The following is a 22,011-nucleotide window of genomic DNA, read 5'->3' on the forward strand; positions in this document are numbered from 1 at the left end:
AGAAATCCCTTGTTTGCACACCTCAGCAGCAAAGAATCATCCATCTTTCTAAGGGTCCATTCACACATCCATAGAATGTGTCCACACCCATTCTGCAATTATCCGGAACAGGTGCGGACCCATTCATTCTCTATGGGGCAGGAATGGATGCAGACAGCACACAGTGTGCTGTCCGCATCCGCATTTCCGGAGCGCGGCCCCGAACTTCCAGTCCGCGGCTCCGGAAAAAAATAGAACAAGTCCTATTCTTGTCCGCAATTGCGGACAAGAATTGGCAGTTCTATGGGGGTGCCGGCTGGGTGTATTGCTGATCCGCAATTTGCAGATCCACAATACACTACGGACATGTGAATGGACCCTAAGTCTTGCTATAGAACTACTCTAATCTAGTAATAAATGATGACACTCTATAGTGACAGCACAGATGTGTATATATAACCCGAGCTTTGTTACAAGCCGGCTCTGGTTTACACTATTCACAACATCTACAGATAATTATTTATTTCTACTGGGAAAGCCAATAATATGGTAATTATTTATTGTGTGAGAGGAGTAACAAAGGATAGGGGATACATCTGTGTCTAATTGGTATACAACCGTTATGGTTAAATAATGATTCTTTTTGGCGCTGTAAGTCTCAAACTAAAAATAAGCTTGTATCCGATAAAAAAACAGGAATTTATTTTTACAGAAGGAGACAAACTAGGAACATGGACATTTTCATTAATGTATGTATTTTTACGCACACAGTTAACATGGAACTCTATTCAAAAGCGTCTTCTTGTGGAAAACTGATTTTTCCCATTACCTGGCTCGGCACGGGTCCTCGCTTTTCCAGGGTGCAAGAGCTAAGAAATGCAAGCAGAGGTGGATTGGCAATGTACCCTACCAGGAAACCTCCCAGAGGTCCGATTGCCTACAGTATGCTCTGGGCCGGCGGTGTCCTTCCCTTAATACATTATGTCATGATGATAAGATTACAGCAGGGCCAGCAGCATCCCAGCGCCCTCACTACAGTACACATTACAGGCCGCAGTCAGCCCTGCTGCAATATCATTATCGTTCCACTGTCATAATAATCACAGCAGGGCTGCAGGCGGCCGCGATGTGTATTGTACTGAGGGAGATGGCCGCTGCTGGCCCTGCTGTAATCTTATCATCATGAGACAATGTGCCCGCCTCATCCCTGATAATGTGCCACTGCCCGCCTTTGCATCCCTCCTTATGTCAGGTCCTTTGGCACCGGACGGCAGGACAAAAACCTCTACTCTGTGGTATAATAAGTAAAAAATATATATATAATAAAAAATTACAGCACAATATACTGCTTTCTCTATGGTATTTCTGGCCCCACCTACTTGAGTTGACCCTGCCTACTCGTGTTGGCCCCATCTTCTGTAAATCTGGGCCTGCCTAGAACATAGGGCCACTTTTAGTTTTTTTTTCCAGCACCACTTTAAATTCCCAATCCGCCCCTGAATGCCTACCCCTATTCCAGGCTACCTTTTCCTTCTTCCCATCTTGATCCTGTCTATGCCCCTCTATCTCTCGTGCTCCAAAGCTAGCTAACTACCATGCAGGTTTCTTGGCTCTCAAGCTGCAGTGTCTCTTAGCTCTATCTTCTGCTGTCTATGGGCCCACAAGTTCCCATCAAGCACCTCTATTTCTCCCTTAGCAGGATGTGCTCAGCGGTGTGACCTCTGACTCAGCCCAACATTGCTGCAATTACTCCTCCATAGCCACATATGCACCGGTTGTTTCTGCCACAATTGCAATGTGTATCTCATCGGTTGGCATCCTCTCTGGAGGTATAGGACTCCAGCAAATGCTCATTATTGGGTTTTATATACCCGTTTCAACAAAATACTGATAGAGGGGATTGATATACCGGCTTCCACAAAATATTGATTGAGGCCTGCGATATACCTGCTTCCACAAACACTGCTGTTCTATAGGGACTTTGTCACAGGGTCATTTTGAAAATGACAGGCAGAGGAAGAGGCAGGCCATTCCGCAGGATTGGTAGGGGTCGGGCAGGTGCACCAGGCCGGAGCCTAAGTGGGAAGTTGGAGAAGGTGCGTGCAATTACGTCAAAGGACGCACCAGACTTGGTTGAGTGGCTCACTCAGCCTTCCGCTTCTGCACCCTCCTCATCCTCTGTATCAGCACCCTCCTCACTCTGTTGTATGCACCACCAAAGACACCTCCACCACCACCATAGCCCCTCCACTCGAGTCAGAGTAATTATTTTCCCATCCATTCCCAGACCTTACCGATGCGCAGCCATTCTTTGCATCGGATGAGGAAGAGGAGGTAGCAACGGCCGCCACCCAGCGGTCTGACGACAGTACTCAGATCAGCCCAAAGAGTGTGGTCCCCGCTGTTGCTGCCTACTCAGAGATCTCTAATATCAGTGGTGGTGAAGGTGACGATGATGACGTGTCGATGGACGTCACGTGGGTGCCCACAAGAGAGGAATAGGAGGGGAGTTCAGAGGGAGAGATGGAGCAGCAGATAGGGAGGAGGAGGAGGAGGAGGAGGAGGAGGAGAAGCAGGCAGAACTTGCAGTGCACAGGAGGCAAAAAGCAGACTGCAAATGTATCTGGAGCAAACCATCCACCATGCACGGTCACATCTGGTGCTCCCAGGACGCCGGCATATGGCTCCTCAGTGTGGGCTTTTTTTAACGTGTCAGCTGCTGACAATAGTGTTGCCATCTGCAGCCTGTGCTGTCAACGCATAAGTCGCAGTAAGCCAAACACTCACCTAGGGACGACTGCCTTAAGAAGGCACCTGGCCTCCCATCACCAAGCCCAGTGGGAGCAACACCGTCAGAACCCACAAAGCCACACTCCCGGCGCTCCATGTCCTGCCTCTTCTCCTTCTCCTCTCCTCCCATTTGTACTCCACTTCACCTTCCACCGTGCCGTCGTCGCGTTCATCTGGCAAAAGGCAGGCTTCCGTGGCCCAAATGTTCTAACGTAAAAAGTTGATGACGCCGGATAACCAACTTGCCCAGCAGCTGACCGCCGGTTTGTCAGAACTGCTAGCCTGCCAACTACTGCCAAATAATCTGGTGGACTCTGAGACCTTTAGAAAATTTGTGGTCATTGGCACACCGCAATACAAGGTCCCCGGAAGGAAATATTTCTCCCAGAAGGGCATTCCAGAGCTATATGGCAATGTTCAGCAGCAAGTGAATGTATCTCTGGCACACAGTGTCGGGCAGGGAAGGTACATAACTTTTACTGCCCACTGGGTGAACCTTCTGACGGCAGTCAAGCATGCAACCCGTGGCACCTGTGTGAATTTGGTGTTACAGCCACGGATTGCATGCAGGCCTGCTTCTTCTTCTCCTACTCCATCCTCAGTCTCCTCCTCGGCTGACTCCTCCTTTTCCACTGACGTGCCAGGTGATACGTTGCCATGCTGTGCTGCGGCTGTTGTGCCTGGAAGCCAAGAACCACACTGATCCTGCACTCCTTTCAGCTCTGCTGTCACAGGCCGATCAGTGGCTAACCCCACTCAATTTGACAGTTGGTAAAGTGGTGTGCGACAACGGTGCCAATCTGGTGAGCGCGCTGAAACAGGGCAAAATGACACACGTGCCGTGCATGGCACACGTCCTGAACTTAGTCGTGCAGCGATTCATTGCCAAATACCCCGGGGTCCAGGACGTCTTGCGGCAGGCCAGGAAAATCTCTCACCATTTTAGAAGATCTTACACGGCCATGGCTCACCTTCCTGACGTTCAGCGGCGACACCACTTGCCCATCAGACATCTGATTTGTTACTGCCCGAAGCGCTGGAACTACACCTTGTATATGCTTGATAGGCTGCTCCAGCAGAAACATGCCGTTAACGACTACTTGTAACTGTACGAACTCTGCGGCAGGACAGGTTCTAGGGAGATTGTTTTCTTTTTCACCGCACCAGTGGCTGCTCATGCTCGACGCATGCAAGCCGTCGAGGAGCAGGAGCAGGAAGATGAGGAAGTTGCAATGCTGAATGAAATACCAGGGGGGCTATTCCATCTGAGACAAGTCAGCAGGAGTCTGAAGAGGAGTCAGAGGAGGATGGTGCCTGGTGGGAGTAGGAGGAGGAGGAGCAAGAAGAGCAGGCTTTAAACTTTTCTGGGATCCCTGGTGTTGTCCGTGACTGGGGGGAGAAGCCCGAAGACGACATTCTCCTGGGTGATGAGCAGGAGCCAGGCCGCTCCACCGCTTCCAATTTAGTGCGAATTGGGGCCTTCATGACCCCCGTATAAAAAGCATAAAGGGCAAGGACCAGTACTGGGTGGCAACGTACTTAGACCCCTGGTACAAACACAAAATGGCGGACATGTTACCAGCATCACAGAGGGCTGTCAGAATGCAGCATAGCCTTGCTTCGAGAGATGCTGCATTCTGCTGTTGCGGGCGCTGGCAATCCTACAGCGCATCCAAGAAAAGGGCAGTTTGAAGATGTTTTGGTCACTTTGGATATGAGATCATTCTTGCAACCAACCCATCATCAGCAGCCCTCTGGATCCAGCCTCAGGGAACGCCTAGACCGACAGGTGTCCGACTACATAGGGTTAACGGCCGATGTGGACGCTCTGAGAAGCGAGGAACCCCTAGACTACTGGGTGTGCAGACTTGACCTGTGGCCAGAGCTGGCACAATTTGCCATGGAACTCTTGGCTTGCCCTTCGTCGAGTGTCCTGTCCGAAAAGACATTCAGCGCAGCAGGGGGGATCGTGACCGATAAGTGCACTCGCCTACCTCACGACAGTGTGGACTACCTCACATTTCTAAAAATGAATGAGGCATGGATCTCGGAGGAATTCAACACCTGTGACGACCACGTTTAATTGAATTTCCTCATGCCAGCCCACACATATCCGCCACCATCCAGATGTAAATACGGCTGCATAAAATGCCTTTACTGTCCCGTGAATGCCTAATGTTTGCGGCCACGGAGCAATTCAACACCTGTGACGACCACGTTTAATTGAATTTCCTCATGCCAGCCCACACATATCCGCCACCATCCAGATGTAAATACGGCTGCATAAAATGCCTTTACTGTCCCGTGAATGCCTAATGTTTGGGGCCACGGAGCAATTCAACACCTGTGACGACCACGTGTTATCGAATTTCAACTATTATCATTTTTTTTTTCAAGAGTGGGGATTTTATTAGCCATGTTTTTAGTCCAATTTAATATTTTTATTTCTTTTAAAAATAAGTATTTAACATGTATTTGTACTGGCCTGCAGTAAAATTGATATCCAATGACCGTCTAATATACCTCCAGCCACCTAATCACTTGTTCTTTTCTGTGCGGTGAATGCCTAATGTTTGGGGCCTGTAGTCCACTGGCCTGCAGTAAAATTGATATTCAATGACCGTCTAATATACCTCCAGCCACATAACCACTTGTTCTTTTCTGTGCGGTGAATGAATAATTTTTGGGGCCTGTAGTCCACTTGCCTGCAGTAAAATTGATATCCATTGACAATCTAATATACCTCCAGCCACATAATCACTTGATCTTTTCTGTACGGTGAATGCATAATTTTTGGGGCCTGTAATCTAACTGGCCAATAGTAAAATTGTTATATGGTTGTAGTGTCCCACTAGGTAAATGTGGGCACTACACAAGGGTCAATTGGGCCACGTTGTTCTCCACCTCCTGTGGAACAGTGGCATTGTATTTTACATTACATTTTAATGTATATTGCTATGTTTTATGTGTATTTTCCCTGCTTTATCTGTGTATCAGGCCTGTTAGGGTGCAGTTCCTCCTCCTAGACAGTAGAGGCAGCTAGGGAACCCCTAATATATATAGTCAGGTCCTGTTCAGGGAAAGGTGTGTAGAGTCAGTTCAGAGTGGACACTTTAGCCAGGCAGGAGCTGAAGGCCAGGAGAGGGTTTTGCCTCCTGAGAAGATAAGTTCCCATAACAGAGCAGAGCAGAGCCAGTATTCCAGCCAAACAAGAGAGCTGAAGGGCAGAAGGATTTAATTGAAAGCAAGGACATATACCTGAGGAAGTTTCCCTAACCAAGGATAAAGCCAACAATAGGGCATACGGGCCTTGGGATAAAGACAGACAGGATTTCTGAGGAAAAGTGCAGCCTGATCTGTAAGTGTGTTAACCCTCTGAGTATTTTGCAAGAACATTGTGCCTGCCATTTGTATAAGCCTGCTTGTGACTGCTGCTGACATATGGAACTGAACAAAAGACTGTAAATAGTTGATTGTTTCCAGTAAAAGGAAGTTTTGGTTCACCACAATATCGTGTTCCTAAATTATTCCTATTATAAATCGGTGTACCACCGTTACCGGCACTGGCGTCACAAACTTAAAGGGACCTTGCCACCGGCACGTTAAACCTGCAACCCCCAGGGCACCTCACCTACCACCAGCCTGGCCCCTATACATTGAGAGTGCCCCAGAGGACTGCTGTGCCAGCCTCTCCATCGCTGCTGTACGCCTGCCCAGGGTCTTTCATAAACTTTGAGTAACCAAGAGCAACCCTCATTTGCCTATTAACCGTGACCTCACCATTGCAATACCCTGCAGGGCTGCGTACTGCATGGTGACCGCCTAATGTACCTCCAGCCACATTATCAATTGTTCTTTTCTGTACGGTGAATGAATAGTTTTTGGGACCTGTACTTCACTGGCTTGCAGTAAAATTGATATCCAATGACCGTCTAATATACATCCACATAATCACTTGATGTTTTATGTCCGGTGAATGCCTAATTTTTGGGGCCTTTACTCCCGTGATCTAAAAAAAAAAATTCTAGGCACCAGCAGGGCACATTTTCGACAGTTTCCCTTTGAGACGAATAAAAATGGCCCCTGATTAAAATACATATTTTTTTGTGGGAATTTTTGCCATTGATCCCCCTCTGGTATGTCACTGTCCATGTTGTGGGACGATTTGTGCATTCTAGTAAGTATTTGGTGGCTGCAAATATGACCTGAAGGTTTTTCAGGTTCGCCTGCCATTAAAGTGAATGGGGTCCGCCGCGAACTTGCGCTTCGCAAACATTTGTTCGTGTTCGCGAATCGTCCCAGCCAATATTCGTCCATCACCTCCTATTACAGTATGTAACTCTGGGTTTCTGGGCAATATGCATGCTTTGTCTGGGGCATACTGTTACAGAGAACGCCTACTATGCATATGTGTGTGGAATATTGCAGGCCAGGCAACGCTTCCCTGGGTTTCTGGGAAAGATATTCAAATTAGCTTTCTTAAGCCTATCTGATGCTGGCAGATGTAAGATGTGCTAGTTTTCATATATTTTTCCAAGAAACACAGAGAAGTGTTGACTGGCTTACCATACTCCTCATGCATACATACTTGGAGCCCTCCATGAGCAGAAATAGTACCCCTACCAAAGTTTCTCAGGCAGCCAAGCAAATTGTATTTGCTCAATTCTGTTAAAGGCTAGAAAAATGTTGGATTCCTAGTATAAGACAATCTGCGTTCCTTTCCTTTTGTGGAGATGCAAGTACAGCAATAGATTTAAAAAAATTATAATTTGATAAAGCACTAATTGAACAGTGTGAGGCTACCACAAAAAAAATCTTATTTTGAAAAATCACTGCTTTAACAGAGTAAGGCTACAACCAGGACAAAGGATTATGGAAAAGCACTGAATGAATACTTTGAGGCTACCACCAAAACATAGTAAATGATAAATAGAGTGAAATAATAGGGGGCTACTGTATATAATCACTTCCAGGGCTCCTTGTTCTTCTTTACTCTGAAGATATTTCTTATTGACATTGGCTATATGTTTGGAGTGTTGTCCTGCTGCTGAATATGTTAGGAGCCAATCAGATGCCTCTCTGATGGCAGTGCATGATGGATAAGTATCTGCCAATATTTCTCATAGTTTAAGACACCACGAATCCTGACCTATTCCCCAACTCCAGTTTTCTGAAATGCCCCCAAACTTGCAAGGAACCTCCACCATATATTTCACTGTTGCCTCATTATTGTACTCTGGGCCTTCAAATGCCTTCTGTTACAGCCAAATATTTCAAGTTTTGACTCATCAGTCCACAGCACCTGCTGCCAGTTTTCTGCAAGCCAGTTCCAATGTTTTCCTGCATAGTTGAGACACTTGGCCTTGTCTCCACGTCGAAGTTATGGCTTTTTGACTGAATTCTTCCCTGAAGAACACTTCTAGTCCAACTTCTCTGAAGAATAGATGGATGTACTTGTGTCCCAATGGTTTCTGCCAGTTCTATGTTGATGGAACTGCTGGACATCTTCTGACTTTGAAGGGATGTAAGTATAATATTCTTCATCTGCTTCACTAAGTTTTCAGCAAATGGAGTTTGGAATTTGGTCAGGATTAATGGTGTTCAGTATAACTTGAGCTAATTTATATCCCTGCTCACTAGTTTTCAAAATTATTACTTCTGTAGTTATACATAGATGATACTAGAAGAAATAATAATTTTGTACGTATGAAAGTCTCAGCTACCACTAGGTGGTGCCAAACAGTATCGATTGACACAAACATCGGAGGGCTAAGTGGCACAATTTGTGATATTCTATTGCATTTATAAGGTGCATAAAGCAATTTAAAGAAAACCATGAACTGTGAGAAGATGCAATAAAAAATACTTGTGTACAGCACATCAGGTTTTCTAGACTGCCTTCTAATGTTTTCCATACTTCACACTCAATACAATCCAAATGTTGCACACAAGCAGAAAAACTAACAAAATATGTCGGGTAAGATCAAAGAAAATAACAAACGTCTCAATAATTTTAATACAAAGACATCATGGAAGCAGCTTATTTATATAGGGAGACAGAAACAGTTTTTTCATGTCATATTTCCAGAAATCTGAAATGTTTACCGATGATAGTGATTGTTCTAAATGAATCCATATCATCTCAGATGTACAAATAATTTAATGTGATCACAGAAACCTTCCACAACCTTGTGCAGAGTAACAGGACTTTTATACAGTTGTACCAACATTTACTTATAAGTAGCCAACCAATAACATTCTTCTGTTTCTTCTATTATATATTTTGGCCCAGACAGTTCTCCACCTAAGTGTACTTTTACATGATATGATTCATATGGCAGTAAATCCACATTCACAGGACTGTAACAGAAACAAGAGACATCCTCAATGTCTAGAGGAAAGAAGAAAAGGTTTCTACATCAACATAGAAGAGGATTCTTTACTGTAAGAGCAGTGAGACTATGAAGCTGTTTGCAGGAGGAGTTGGTGATGGTGAACTTACTAAAAGAGTTCAAGAGGGACCTGGATGCATTTCTGGAGTGTAATAATCAATTCACTAATAAAATCACTCCCATGATCATGAAAGATGTGCATAAAAGTGCAGCAGTCCATGAGCCAGTAGCGTCCACCGGTTCAATGACAACTCACAAGGATAAGGTGTGTATTGTGACTGCGCCTACTATCAATGTCCAGAATCCAACTAGCATGCCTGACCGCTGCTCCCTATACTGCAGTTTGTAGTAACCACAGGTATATGTAGAGTTTTTCATAATACACACAGGATATTTCCCACATAAACAAGCCAATCAGCTACCAGAATTAGTGGCACCAGAGATGAAGAAGAAGTCCTATGTATGTGGCATCCTCTTGTATAGGCAAAAATCTACGGCACTTGCAATTCTGGGTAATGCCTGAAGCGTGTCCCAGCCAGAATCACACTGCTCCTCCTCAAAGCTCGCGCTCTATACAGAGCACACATAATTGTTCTCCTATTAATCCTCTCTATTAAATGTAATCATTTCTGACATCAGGGCCATAACAGGAATTCATGGGGCCCCATGGTATAGCATGTTCAGTGGTTCAATGTCAAACAGAGGGGGTCCTAGTGGTGAACAAAGGTTTAGAGAATAAAACCAAATTTCTCTGGTGATCTAGGATGGTTATAGGGATACCATTATTATCCACAGTGCGCTAAGCTGCTTTATAGAGTCACACCTAATATAGTCTCAGACTGGAAAGTGCACATATTTCATTTTATTTGATCTAAAATGGTTCAAAATGTGCTGATTAATGTTATGGCTTTAAAGGGGTTCTCTGGAATTTAACAGTTGTTGACTTGTACGTATGATAGTTCATCAATATCAGATCAGTGAGGGTCTGACACCCCACACACCCAACAATCAGCTGTTCGGGTTTAGCTTAGATGCTGGAAATAGGCTTCTGAACTACACAGCTCTGTCAGCTTTGTGGAGGATAGTGCTGGTTACTGTATTGTTGCTCCAAGTTACTTCAGGGAAGCAGCGGTGCAGAAAACAGCTTCCATTCTTGTGATTGGTGGGGATCCCATTGGTCAGACCCCTATCACCTCTATCCTCTTAGAAGTACTAGTACTTAAAAGTTACTTAGAAATAACATTCAACAACAATCAAAGCAACCCTCTGGTTCAAGAAAAACAAAACCACATTATTGCCGGAATGAACAGGACACTTACTTGGTGCCCTCCTTTTCATCTTTTCAACTGGAGATCTACTAATCCCCCACCTTCCGCCTGTCATCCAAGAGGACGGCACCGCTTCTCAGTCTTACTGATGTACTGTACACTGTACATTAGCAGTCCAAGATACTTTCTACTTGTCCAGCCCTGCTCATGAGCAGCAGGAAGTGTCTTGGACTACCAAGTGTGCATAAGGCAGCGTGAGAAGCAGTGTGGCCATCTTGGATAACAGAAGAAGAGCCCGGGGATTGGTGGCTCTGCAGCTGAAAAGATGAAATTGAGGGAGGGGGTTAGTGTTCTTGTCATTCCTCAAGTTAATGTGATTATTTATTTTATTGAACCAGAGGGTCACTTGCCGCAACTGTAACGCCGAAAGGCGTCATCGCGGCGGCTCCCCCAGGCTACGCTAACGCCGATTGGCGTCATCTCGCGTGAGCCGAGATTTCCTGTGAACGCGCGCACACAGGCGCGCGCGCTCACAGGAACGGAAGGTAAGAGAGTGGATCTCCAGCCTGCCAGTGGCGATCGTTCGCTGGCAGGCTGGAGATGTGTTTTTTTTAACCCCTGAAAGGTATATCAGACGCTGTTTTGATAACAGCGTCTAATATACCTGCTACCTGGTCCTCTGGTGGTCCCCTTTGTTTGGATCGACCACCAGAGGACACAGGTAGCTCAGTAATATGTTGCACCAAGCACCACTACACTACACCCCCCCCCTGTCACTTATTAACCCCTTATTCACCCTTGATCACCCCTGATCACCCCATATAGACTCCCTGATCACCCCCTGTCATTGATTACCCCCCTGTCATTGATTACCCCCCTGTAAAGCTCTATTCAGACGTCCGCATGATTTTTACAGATCCACTGATAGATGGATCGGATGCGCAAAACGCATACGGACGTCTGAATGGAGCCTTACAGGGGCGTGATCAATGACTGTGGTGATCACCCCATATAGACTCCCTGATCACCCCCCTGTCATTGATCACCCCCCTGTAAAGCTCCATTCAGACGTCCGCATGATTTTTACGGATCCACTGATAGATGGATCGGATCCGCAAAACACATACAGGCGTCTCCTTGGAGCCTTCCAGGGGGGGTGATCACCTCATATAGACTCCCTGATCACCCCCCTGTCATTGATCACCCGCCCTGTCATTGATCACCCTCCTGTCATTGATCACCCCCCCTGTCATTGATCACCCCCCCTGTCATTGATCACCCCCCCTGTCATTGATCACCCCCCCTGTCATTGATCACCCCCCCTGTCATTGATCACCCCCCCTGTCATTGATCACCCCCCCTGTCATTGATCACCCCCCCTGTCATTGATCACCCCCCCTGTCATTGATCACCCCCCCTGTCAGGCTGCATTCAGATGTCCGTATGATTTTTACGGATCCACGGATACATGGATCGGATCCGCAAAACACATACGGACATCTGAATGGAGCCTTATAGGGGGGTGATCAATGACAGGGGGGTGATCACCCCATATAGACTCCCTGATCACCCCCCTGTCATTGATCACCCCCCTGTCATTGATCACCCCCCTGTAAGGCTCCATTCAGACATTTTTTTGGCCCAAGTTAGCGGAAATTATTATTTTTTTCTTACAAAGTCTCATATTCCACTAACTTGTGTCAAAAAATAAAATCTCACATGAACTCACCATACCCCTCACGGAATCCAAATGCGTAAAATTTTTTAGAGATTTATATTCCAGACTTCTTCTCACGCTTTAGGGCCCCTAGAATGCCAGGGCAGTATAAATACCCCACATGTGACCCCATTTCGGAAAGAAGACACCCCAAGGTATTCCGTGAGGGGCATATTGAGTCCATGAACGATTGAAATTTTTGTCCCAAGTTAGCGGAAAGGGAGACTGAGAAAAAATAAAAATAAAATCAATTTCCGCTAACTTGTGCCAAAAAAAAAAAAATTCTATGAACTCGCCATGCTCCTCATTGAATACCTTGGGGTGTCTTCTTTCCAAAATGGGGTCACATGTGGGGTATTTATACTGCCCTGGCATTCTAGGGGCCCTAAAGCGTGAGAAGAAGTCTGGGATCCAAATGTCTAAAAATGCCCTCATAAAAGGAATGTGGGCCCCTTTGCGCATCTAGGCTGCAAAAAAGTGTCACACATCTGGTATCGCCGTACTCAGGAGAAGTTGGGCAATGTGTTTTGGGGTGTCATTTTACATATACCCATGCTGGGTGAGATAAATATCTTGGTCAAATGCCAATTTTGTATAAAAAAATGGGAAAAGTTGTCTTTTGCTGAGATATTTCTCTCACCCAGCATGAGTATATGTAAAAAGACACCCCAAAACACATTGCCCAACTTCTCCTGAATACAGCGATACCACATGTGTGACACTTTTTTGCAGCCTAGGTGGGAAAAGGGGCCCACATTCCAAAGAGCACCTTTAGGATTTCACAGGTCATTTACCTACTTACCACACATTAGGGCCCCTGGAAAATGCCAGGGCAATATAACTACCCCACAAGTGACCCCATTTTGGAAAGAAGACACCCCAAGGTATTCCGTGAGGGGCATGGCGAGTTCCTAGAATTTTATATTTTTTGTCACAAGTTAGCGGAAAATGCTGATTTTTTATTTTTTTTTTCCTTACAAAGTCTCATATTCCACTAACTTGTGACAAAAAATAAAAACTTCCATGAACTCACTATGCCCATCACGAAATACCTGGGGGTGTCTTCTTTCCAAAATGGGGTCACTTGTGGGGTAGTTATAGTGCCCTGGCATTCTAGGGGCCCAAATGTGTGGTAAGAAGTTTGAAATCAAAATGTGTAAAAAATGACCAGTGAAATCCGAAAGGTGCTCGTTGGAATGTGGGCCCCTTTGCCCACCTAGGCTGCAAAAAAGTGTCACACATCTGGTATCTCCGTACTCAGGAGAAGTTGGGGAATGTGTTTTGGGGTGTCATTTTACATATACCCATGCTGGGTGAGAGAAATATCTTGGCAAAAGACAACTTTTCCCATTTTTTTATACAAAGTTGGCATTTGACCAAGATATTTATCTCACCCAGCATGGGTATATGTAAAATGACACCCCAAAACACATTCCCCAACTTCTCCTGAGTACGGCGATACCACATGTGTGACACTTTTTTGCAGCCTAGGTGGGCAAAGGGGCCCATATTCCAAAGAGCACCTTTCGGATTTCACTGGTCATTTTTTACAGAATTTGATTTCAAACTCCTTACCACACATTAGGGCCCCCAGAATGCCAGGGCAGTATAACTACCCCACAAGTGACCCCATTTTGGAAAGAAGACACCCCAAGGTATTCGCTGATGGGCATAGTGAGTTCATGGAAGTTTTTATTTTTTGTCACAAGTTAGTGGAATATGAGACTTTGTAAGAAAAAAAAAAAAAACTCATCATTTTCCGCTAACTTGTGACAAAAAATAAAAAGTTCTATGAACTCACTATGCCCATCAGCGAATACCTTAGGGTGTCTACTTTCCGAAATGGGGTCATTTGTGGGGTGTTTGTATTGTCTGGGCATTGTAGAACCTCAGGAAACATGACAGGTGATCAGAAAGTCAGAGCTGCTTCAAAAAGCGGAAATTCACATTTTTGTACCATAGTTTGTAAACGCTATAACTTTTACCCAAACCATTTTTTTTTTACCCAAACATTTTTTTTTTATCAAAGACATGTAGAACAATAAATTTAGAGAAAAAATTATATATGGATGTCGTTTTTTTTGCCAAATTTTGCAACTGAAAGTGAAAAATGTCATTTTTTTGCAAGAAAATCGTTAAATTTCGATTAATAACAAAAAAAGTAAAAATGTCAGCAGCAATGAAGTACCACCAAATGAAAGCTCTATTAGTGAGAAGAAAAGGAGGTAAAATTCATTTGGGTGGTAAGTTGCATGACCGAGCAATAAACCGCTAAAGTTGTGGAGTGCCGATTTGTAAAAAAGGGCCTGGTCTTTAGGGGGGTATAAACCTGTGGTCCTTAAGTGGTTAAGCATGTTTTTCTGTTCTGGTAACAAAGTATTAATAATGCGAGTAAGATTGCATTTAGATATTTAGATTGGAAGATTGCATTTAGATCATTTACATTACATTACTCCACGAGTACCGTAGTTCCTGTAAACCATGAATTACTTCTACTTAATCACAACATACAAGCATATGCCTTATGAAGTCCACACTATGCAATCATTGGCATAAATAAAGTCACATGGGCATGTGAGTCTGGTAAAATCATGGGATTACTGTGATCAACCTAAAAACTGCTATGGTCCACATCTACATCTATGATATCCCCTGGCTACCAGAGGATGAACATTGTCATAAATTAGGTGCATCCTCCAGCAGCCCATGCACCTAAAGTGAATTCTACACCACCTCAGAGTCTTCTTTTACACCAGAAAACAGGAGTGGGGAAGTGATGAATTCCACCAATGTTCCCTGTGGGAAAACTAGTTTAGGCTGGCCGTCATAAAACATTTCACACAGTATTATGTATGATCAGATGTAATCATGTAGCCCCAACTTAAGCTATTATTCCACCAGCAAGGATGTTACATCATGGATTACATTTTTATACTTGTGATAATGATGTAAAATGCACAAAACATGTCAATTATGGTGAGTGATAATATGTATACTGGATAGACCAGGACGGATCCGTTATGCTGCCCATAGACTTGTATTATGATGGAATGCAAAACGGAAGCTTTTAAAAGGCATTCCGTTTTGCTTTCCATCATAATAGAAGTCTATGGGCAATCATAACGGATCCGCCTGGTTTCCGTTATGCAGAACGTAAAAAAATTCCTGTCGATTGTTATGATTGTCCATAGACTTCAATTATGACGGATCAGAATGGCTTCCGTTTTGACTTCTGTCTTATGGATTCTGTGATTTTTCATTATAACCATGTTATAACGGAAAACAATAACGAAATCCATAACAGTGATGTGAACAAGCCCATATACATCACAGAAATCTATATGCACATACTGTCTGGCATCTAAGACCCATGCAGGTAGGTAACACTTTAAAGAAATTCTCTGCTTTGAACAATCCCTACATTTTATGTTGGTCACTTTACAATAAGCTGATTTTTATAGCGGCGGCCCAGATCCCAGTGGCTCAGAACCACTGGAGTCCAGCCACCAGAATATCCCCCTTCTTCCTCACCACCTGCTACTTGCTGGCATTCCTCTCTTTAATGCAGGCACGTCCTGCATGCTTCCTCTGCCCCTTAAAGGGACAGTGCACATGCGTCCTAATCTTCACTAGCCAATGGCTGGCAACCTTGGGGTACTTGAGGCACCTTCCTCTGAGGGAAAGTGGCTGAGCAATAGGTTCTAATTTGGTAGTGTTCTGCAAAGGTGTGTTGGTTCTACATTCATATGCACGTGTACAGACCTCTGCCTATTTATTGGATTTGACTGTTCGCTGTCTGACCTGATCTGTGCCTGATCTCCTTCTGACCCTGAGCTGCCCCTCTGACCTCAGACCTTATCAGATGACATAAACTCTGCCTGCCCTGTCCCTGACTGTGGTTTTTCCTGATGCTTTAGTACTCTGCACCAGGGTCTCTTGACCCACGTGGGTCATCTGTCACTTGAACAGAGACTACTCTAAAATGTAGCGGCCTAGTGGTTCCCCTGCAGTGGATTCCAGTTCCCTCTATAGGGATTTAAGGGTGATGACCAGGAGGCCACTTAGATAACACTCTTAGGAGTCAATTCCATTCAAGTGACATGATGTATCCAAATCTGCTTTGTAACACTGATCACAAAGTGATCCCTGCTGGGACCACCAGTAATCAGATGCAATCTGTTAAAACCTGGCAATAAATATAAATTTCCCTACAGAGCCTCTAAAGGAGAAATGAAGCATTGCACAGTGACCATTCAAATCAATGGCTTGCCTGTGTAATGCAGGACATGACAGGTCTTTCAGAGTAATGGTCCATTCACATGTCCATAAGGGTTTTGCAGTCCGCCCTATGATAGAAATGCCTATTCTTGTCCACGATTGAGGGCAAGAATAGGACATGCTCTATCTTTTTTGCAGGCCCACGGAACGGAACTACGGTGTGCTGTCCGCATCTTTTGCGGCCCCATTTAAATTAATGGGTCCGAACCCAGACCCAAAATTACGGACGTGTGAATGGACCCTAAAAAACACTCTTGGTAACTGCTCTGAACTCGAGCCAATAGATGAAGATCCTGAACAGAGACCCTCCTCTATTAACTAAAATAAACTTCAATTCAGGGTCCGCGCTTGAACTTCATCAGTAAGGAACAGTTCACACACAGCAACACTTCCACAAGACGATTTTATCTCGATTCAAAACAATTCCAGCTCCTCAGTCTCAATATCCACCAGCAATCACAGCTCTTTTATCCTTTAAAAGGAGCACGACATAGTGCAACACCCACGGGTTATTGAAACACTACGTATTTTATTTTACTTACAAGATCGACACTTGTTCACATCACATATAAAATCAATTTGCCCGACCCGGGTTTCGCTGTCCGCTTCTTTTGGGGCGTTCCTCTCCTCTCCAATTGACACAACTGAAAAAAACTCAAATCTCTGGTCACACGTGGTAAATCTCTGTGTTATTTCCGTTAGATCAACTTCCAAATTTTCGTTGTGTTCCTTTTAAAGGATAAAAGAGCTGTGATTGCTAGTGGATATTGAGATCGAGGAGCTGGAATTGTTTTGAAACTAGCTAAAATCGTCTTGTGGAAGTGTTGCTGTGTGTGAACTGTTCCTTACTGATGAAGTTCAAGCGCGGACCCTGAATTGCAGTTTATTTTGGTTAAAAAAGGAGAAGAGACCTACTCCTGTTGTTTGGGACTGCTGCTGATTGTGCCGCTTGGAAGACCACACAAAATATCTTTTGTTTACTTCCCCCCCTCTGTTAACTCCCTATAAGCTTATAGGAAAATAGGATTTTTAAACAAGACAATCCATTAAAGTTCTGGATGGCTTTCCAAGGTTTGCATGCATAACATAAAGTAGAACATGGTGGTGGGCATCTCTAGTCCTGCTCTCTCACTGAACTATGATCACTGTAAAGGCTCATGCCCACGAACGTAAGGGCCCAGTGCCCGTGCTGCAGACCTCAAATAGTGGTCCATAATGCACGGGCACTGTCTGTGCTGAAAATGCGGACCCGTTGACTTGAATAGGTCCGTGATCCGCAAGATACAGCAAAAGATAGGACATGTGTTATCTTTTACAGAGCTGAGGCACGGACCTGAAAGCCCACAAAAGCGTTTCGTAGTCTTTCCATGGGCTTCCGATCCGTGCCTCTGCACTGCAAAAGATAGGACGTGTCCTATCTTCGGCCGTATCTTGTGGATCGCAGACCCATTCGAGTCAATGTGACGGAGTGTACACAGATGGTCTGCAATACGGACACGGAGCCCTTATGTTCGTGGACATGATCCCTAATTAGCATATAAACCTACATCATCTACATATGAGCAGTGGCGTATATAGAGAAGTAAGGGCCCCATAGCAAGGATCAAACCAGGCCCCCACACAGGACAGAAGGGTTTCTGCCTAAACCCCTTTCAATGACCCTTGGGCCATTTTCTACTGCCTCATTTGCTAAAAGTTGTTCCTTTCTAGGGTAGAGTCCCAACTAAGAATGGACCTCCCGTGCCCTGGGCCCCATAGCAGTCGCATGGTCTGCCGCTATGGTAGTTACGCCCCTGCATATTAGGATACATTGTTCTGTGTATTAATATGTACATCTTCCCTTCAGCAGAAGCAACATACTGGATAACAAATGAGAAAAAATGGCAAAGGCACATGAAACATGGTGGTTTTAGCTGGGAAGTGATAATATTCCAGAATATCTTCGAATCTTACATTTAATGGAAATTCCCTAGGATTCTGATATTCTAAATGGTGGAAGTCCATTACTGATCCCAAATACAAAGAGACTTTGGTTCCTTCTGCATAATTGCTGCCTGTCACTTGCTGTGCGGGAAACTGCAATCCACCTCCATTCAAGTGTGGCTGTGTTGTAGTCCCCTGCATAGTGAGTAGCTGGGTTTGTCACCATGCAGGGAATCAGAGAAGCAGTCTTTATATAAGGGATCAGTGAGGGTCCTGGAATTTGGACCCCCAGTAATGAGGAAGTGATAGATATCCTGGTATCAGCCTGCAATATATCAGTTATGTCACCATACCTGCAGTTCTCCTTCCATAACACTTAGCAGCTTTACAAGATCCTCCTTGGATGGGTCTTGCATTTTTCTGTTTTTATTATCACACAGTCCAGAAGATTTGGCATGTCTTTTAACGGTTCCAGAGACCTGTACATCTCCTTCATTATTTCTGTGCATTTTATTCTTGTTTTTGCCATCACTGCTGAGGTTCTCATTTTCTGTTGCATTCCCATTGCTGTAGCAGGAAATCTGCCCTGCTCTTGAGCTTTCTCCACCTTGGTTTCGAGATCTCATTCCTACCTAAAACCCAAGATGAAGCAGAATAAATAAATACAATAATGAAAATTAAGCCAAGAATTCAACATTTTTATTACAATTTCACACTGCAAATAGAATTGTTGCCCCCCCCCCCACCTCATTAGTCATGGCTATCTATTATAAATATATATATACACACACACACACATATATATACACACACACACACACACACACACACACACACACACACACACACATATATAAAACATCCAAAGCCATGTCCTTCACCAGCTGTGCTCTGGAAAAACACATTCTCCCATGTTTCCTGACCGGGAAGTCATTTGCTTAGTTAAGCTGCATCATCAGCGAAGGATAAATTGGCTGACAACCAAGTTGTTGATTTAACGTACTTACATGGCTACATGGCCTATATGTAAATATGGTAATTAGAAAAGTGCATAGTATTTCCATTTTAGGAACCGGAGATTTGTCTTTGTTTAACCATGCGCTCATATCCTTATGTTGTCATAGCAAGAACATCAAATAATAAAGCTCAGCATTTTATAGGACTCACTGATTTATCCTAATAAAACCAAAGTAACATAGTTGAGCTGGGAGATGGAAATTATATGGAAAAATGATATCAAATTATTATATGCCCACATGCTTATTCGCACACTTCTACACAATACATTACATACTAACCATTCTTTTTCATTTTCTATTTTACCTTGTTATTTTTAGTCTGATGCCTTTGGACTCAGCCAAGCAGTCCATATTTTCCTAGATAGGCAGTGTCCGTACGTACAGGCTATGGACAGCCACTTATAACCCTTGCCTATAAAAATAAGCTTATACAGTTGAACTAAATGGGCATGTGTGTTAATTCAAGTGTTGGGGATAATGGATAAAATGGAAGAAACCACTGGGGGAAGATGTCTTATGTCAACCTATGGGCAGCCTTCCACATAAAGGATATCCATAGACCTCTCTGAATCTCCACCTTTTAACTTTATGTCAGTTTTAGGTCTAATATTCTGTGCTAATTTTTTCTGATTCAGAGCTTGAAATCCATTACATAGCCATACTGTTAAATAATAAAAATGGTTGCCTAAAGAAAAAGCTAGAAAAAGCTTACTAAATACTGTTAATAATTATTGCATTTAGGCCTCTTTCACACTTGCGTTGTCCGGATCCGTCGTGCACTCCATTTGCCAGAGGTGCCCGCCAGATTCGTAACAACGCAAGTGAACTGAAAGCATTTGAAGACGGATCGTCTTCAAAATGCGTTCAGTGTTACTATGGCACCCAGGACGCTATTAAAGTCCTGGCTGCCATAGTAGTAGTGGGGAGCGGGGGAGCAGTATACTTACCGTCCGTGCGGCTCCCGGGGTGCTCCAGAATGACGTCAGAGCGCCCCATGCGCATGGATGACGTGATCCATGCGACACGTCATCCATGCGCGTGGGGCGCCCTGACGTCACTCTAAAGCACGCCGGGAGCCGCACGGACGGTAAGTATACTGCTCCCCCGCTCCCCAGTACACTTTACCATGGCAAACAGGACTTTAGCGTCCTGGAAGCCATGGTAACCATTTAGAAAAAGCTAAACGTCGGATCCGGTAATGCGCCGAAACGACGTTTAGCTTAAGGCTGGATCCGGATTAATGCCTTCCAATAGGCATTAATTCCGGATCCAGCCTTGCGGCAAGTGTTCAGGATTTTTGGCCGGAGCAAAAAGCGCAGCATGCTGCGGTATTTTCTCCGGCCAAAAATCGTTCCGTTCCGGAACTGAAGGCATCCTGATGCATCCTGAACGGATTTCTCTCCATTTAGAATGCATCAGGATTCTTCCGGCATAGAGCCCCGACGACGGAACTCTATGCCGAAACCCAACAACGCAAGTGTGAAAGAGCCCTTAGTGTATAAATCATATGCAGTAAGCTCCTAAGGGTAGATTCACATCTCCGGCATAGCTGATCTAGCAGCCTGATCTTAAATGCTTATAAATACTGGCTGTCGGCTGGACAAAAATTATTGAACGGAAAGGTTTTTGTCCAGCCGAAACCCAGCATTTATACCAAAAGTGGCCGGATCACCGTCAAACCCCATAATAGCCAATGCTGAGGTGAACTGTAGAATCTGCCAATGCTGGATTCAGTGAAATCGGGCAGGCTGCCAGAACAGCCTGAAGGATCTACTTCCATAAGCTGGCTGTTAACTTTGGCCACCCATGGCATACAAATGGCAATGCAAATCATAGAAATATGACTTGATAGCTTCAGCAGTTCATTTGCTCCTTGAACACAAATACAATAACTAGAAAATGACCATTACTTGAACATTAAATAACTCTCCTAATCTCACCAGTAGGACCAAAATGAATTTCACACACTGAAATGACAAAAGTCCTTTAAAATAAATTCATAATTAATCTGGCCTTAGATATGCAGCAATAGAGAAGATAGAAAATGATTGGAGAGGAGGTAACCACGTTCGCAGAATGTCTCGTTTAGAGTCACAGAGAATATTTGAATTTGACTCCATAGTACCAAAAGGCTTAAATGCAGAATTGGAGCTCTTTGGCTTCCTAAGAGAAATAGCGAAAGGGGTGGGCGCCTCCCGTCAATGCGAAAACGACAGCTTAATTAAGGGCCCGTTTCCCCCTCTGTGGAAGGCCCCCACCCCCAATACTACTTGATCGCCTGATCCTCTTTTGTATTTTGCACATACCGACCAGATCTTCACTTATTTTAAAATAGACATTTTAATATTTTAATCTTATATAATGTATGTTTTTTGGATGTATTGTCATAACACTAACGTTCGAATGTATATAATATATCGTGGACACCTATTTGAGAGAATACTATAATAGGTTGGATATAGGAAATGTGTAGGAGTTATATACACGATCCATTTCTATTTAGTCCAGGCTCCAGTTCTTAGGTTTAACCCTAGAATACCAACCCACAATTCCCTATAAAAGGCTGGTATCCGGAGGAAGACCCTCACTCACTGATGAAGGGACTTGAGGTCCCGAAAAGCGTTTGGGAAAGGAGGGTCCACTAA

At 44.3% G+C, this 22,011-nt stretch overlaps 1 protein-coding gene across 3 annotated transcripts in view; it reads right to left on the reverse strand.

The window, feature by feature from the left end:
• The window catches only part of FILIP1 (filamin A interacting protein 1), a 240,705-nt gene that overhangs the window by 82,902 nt on the left and 135,792 nt on the right, over nt 1-22,011 (reverse strand). For all 3 annotated transcript variants that reach the window (XM_040428664.1, XM_040428661.1, XM_040428663.1), the window contains exon 2: nt 18,701-18,979. In XM_040428664.1, coding sequence (XP_040284598.1) covers nt 18,701-18,973 — 273 coding nt within the window. In that variant the 5' untranslated portion in view covers nt 18,974-18,979. The remainder of the gene's footprint in view (nt 1-18,700; nt 18,980-22,011) is intronic.

Source organism: Bufo bufo, chromosome 4, assembly GCF_905171765.1.
Source record: "Bufo bufo chromosome 4, aBufBuf1.1, whole genome shotgun sequence".
NCBI lineage: Eukaryota > Metazoa > Chordata > Amphibia > Anura > Bufonidae > Bufo > Bufo bufo.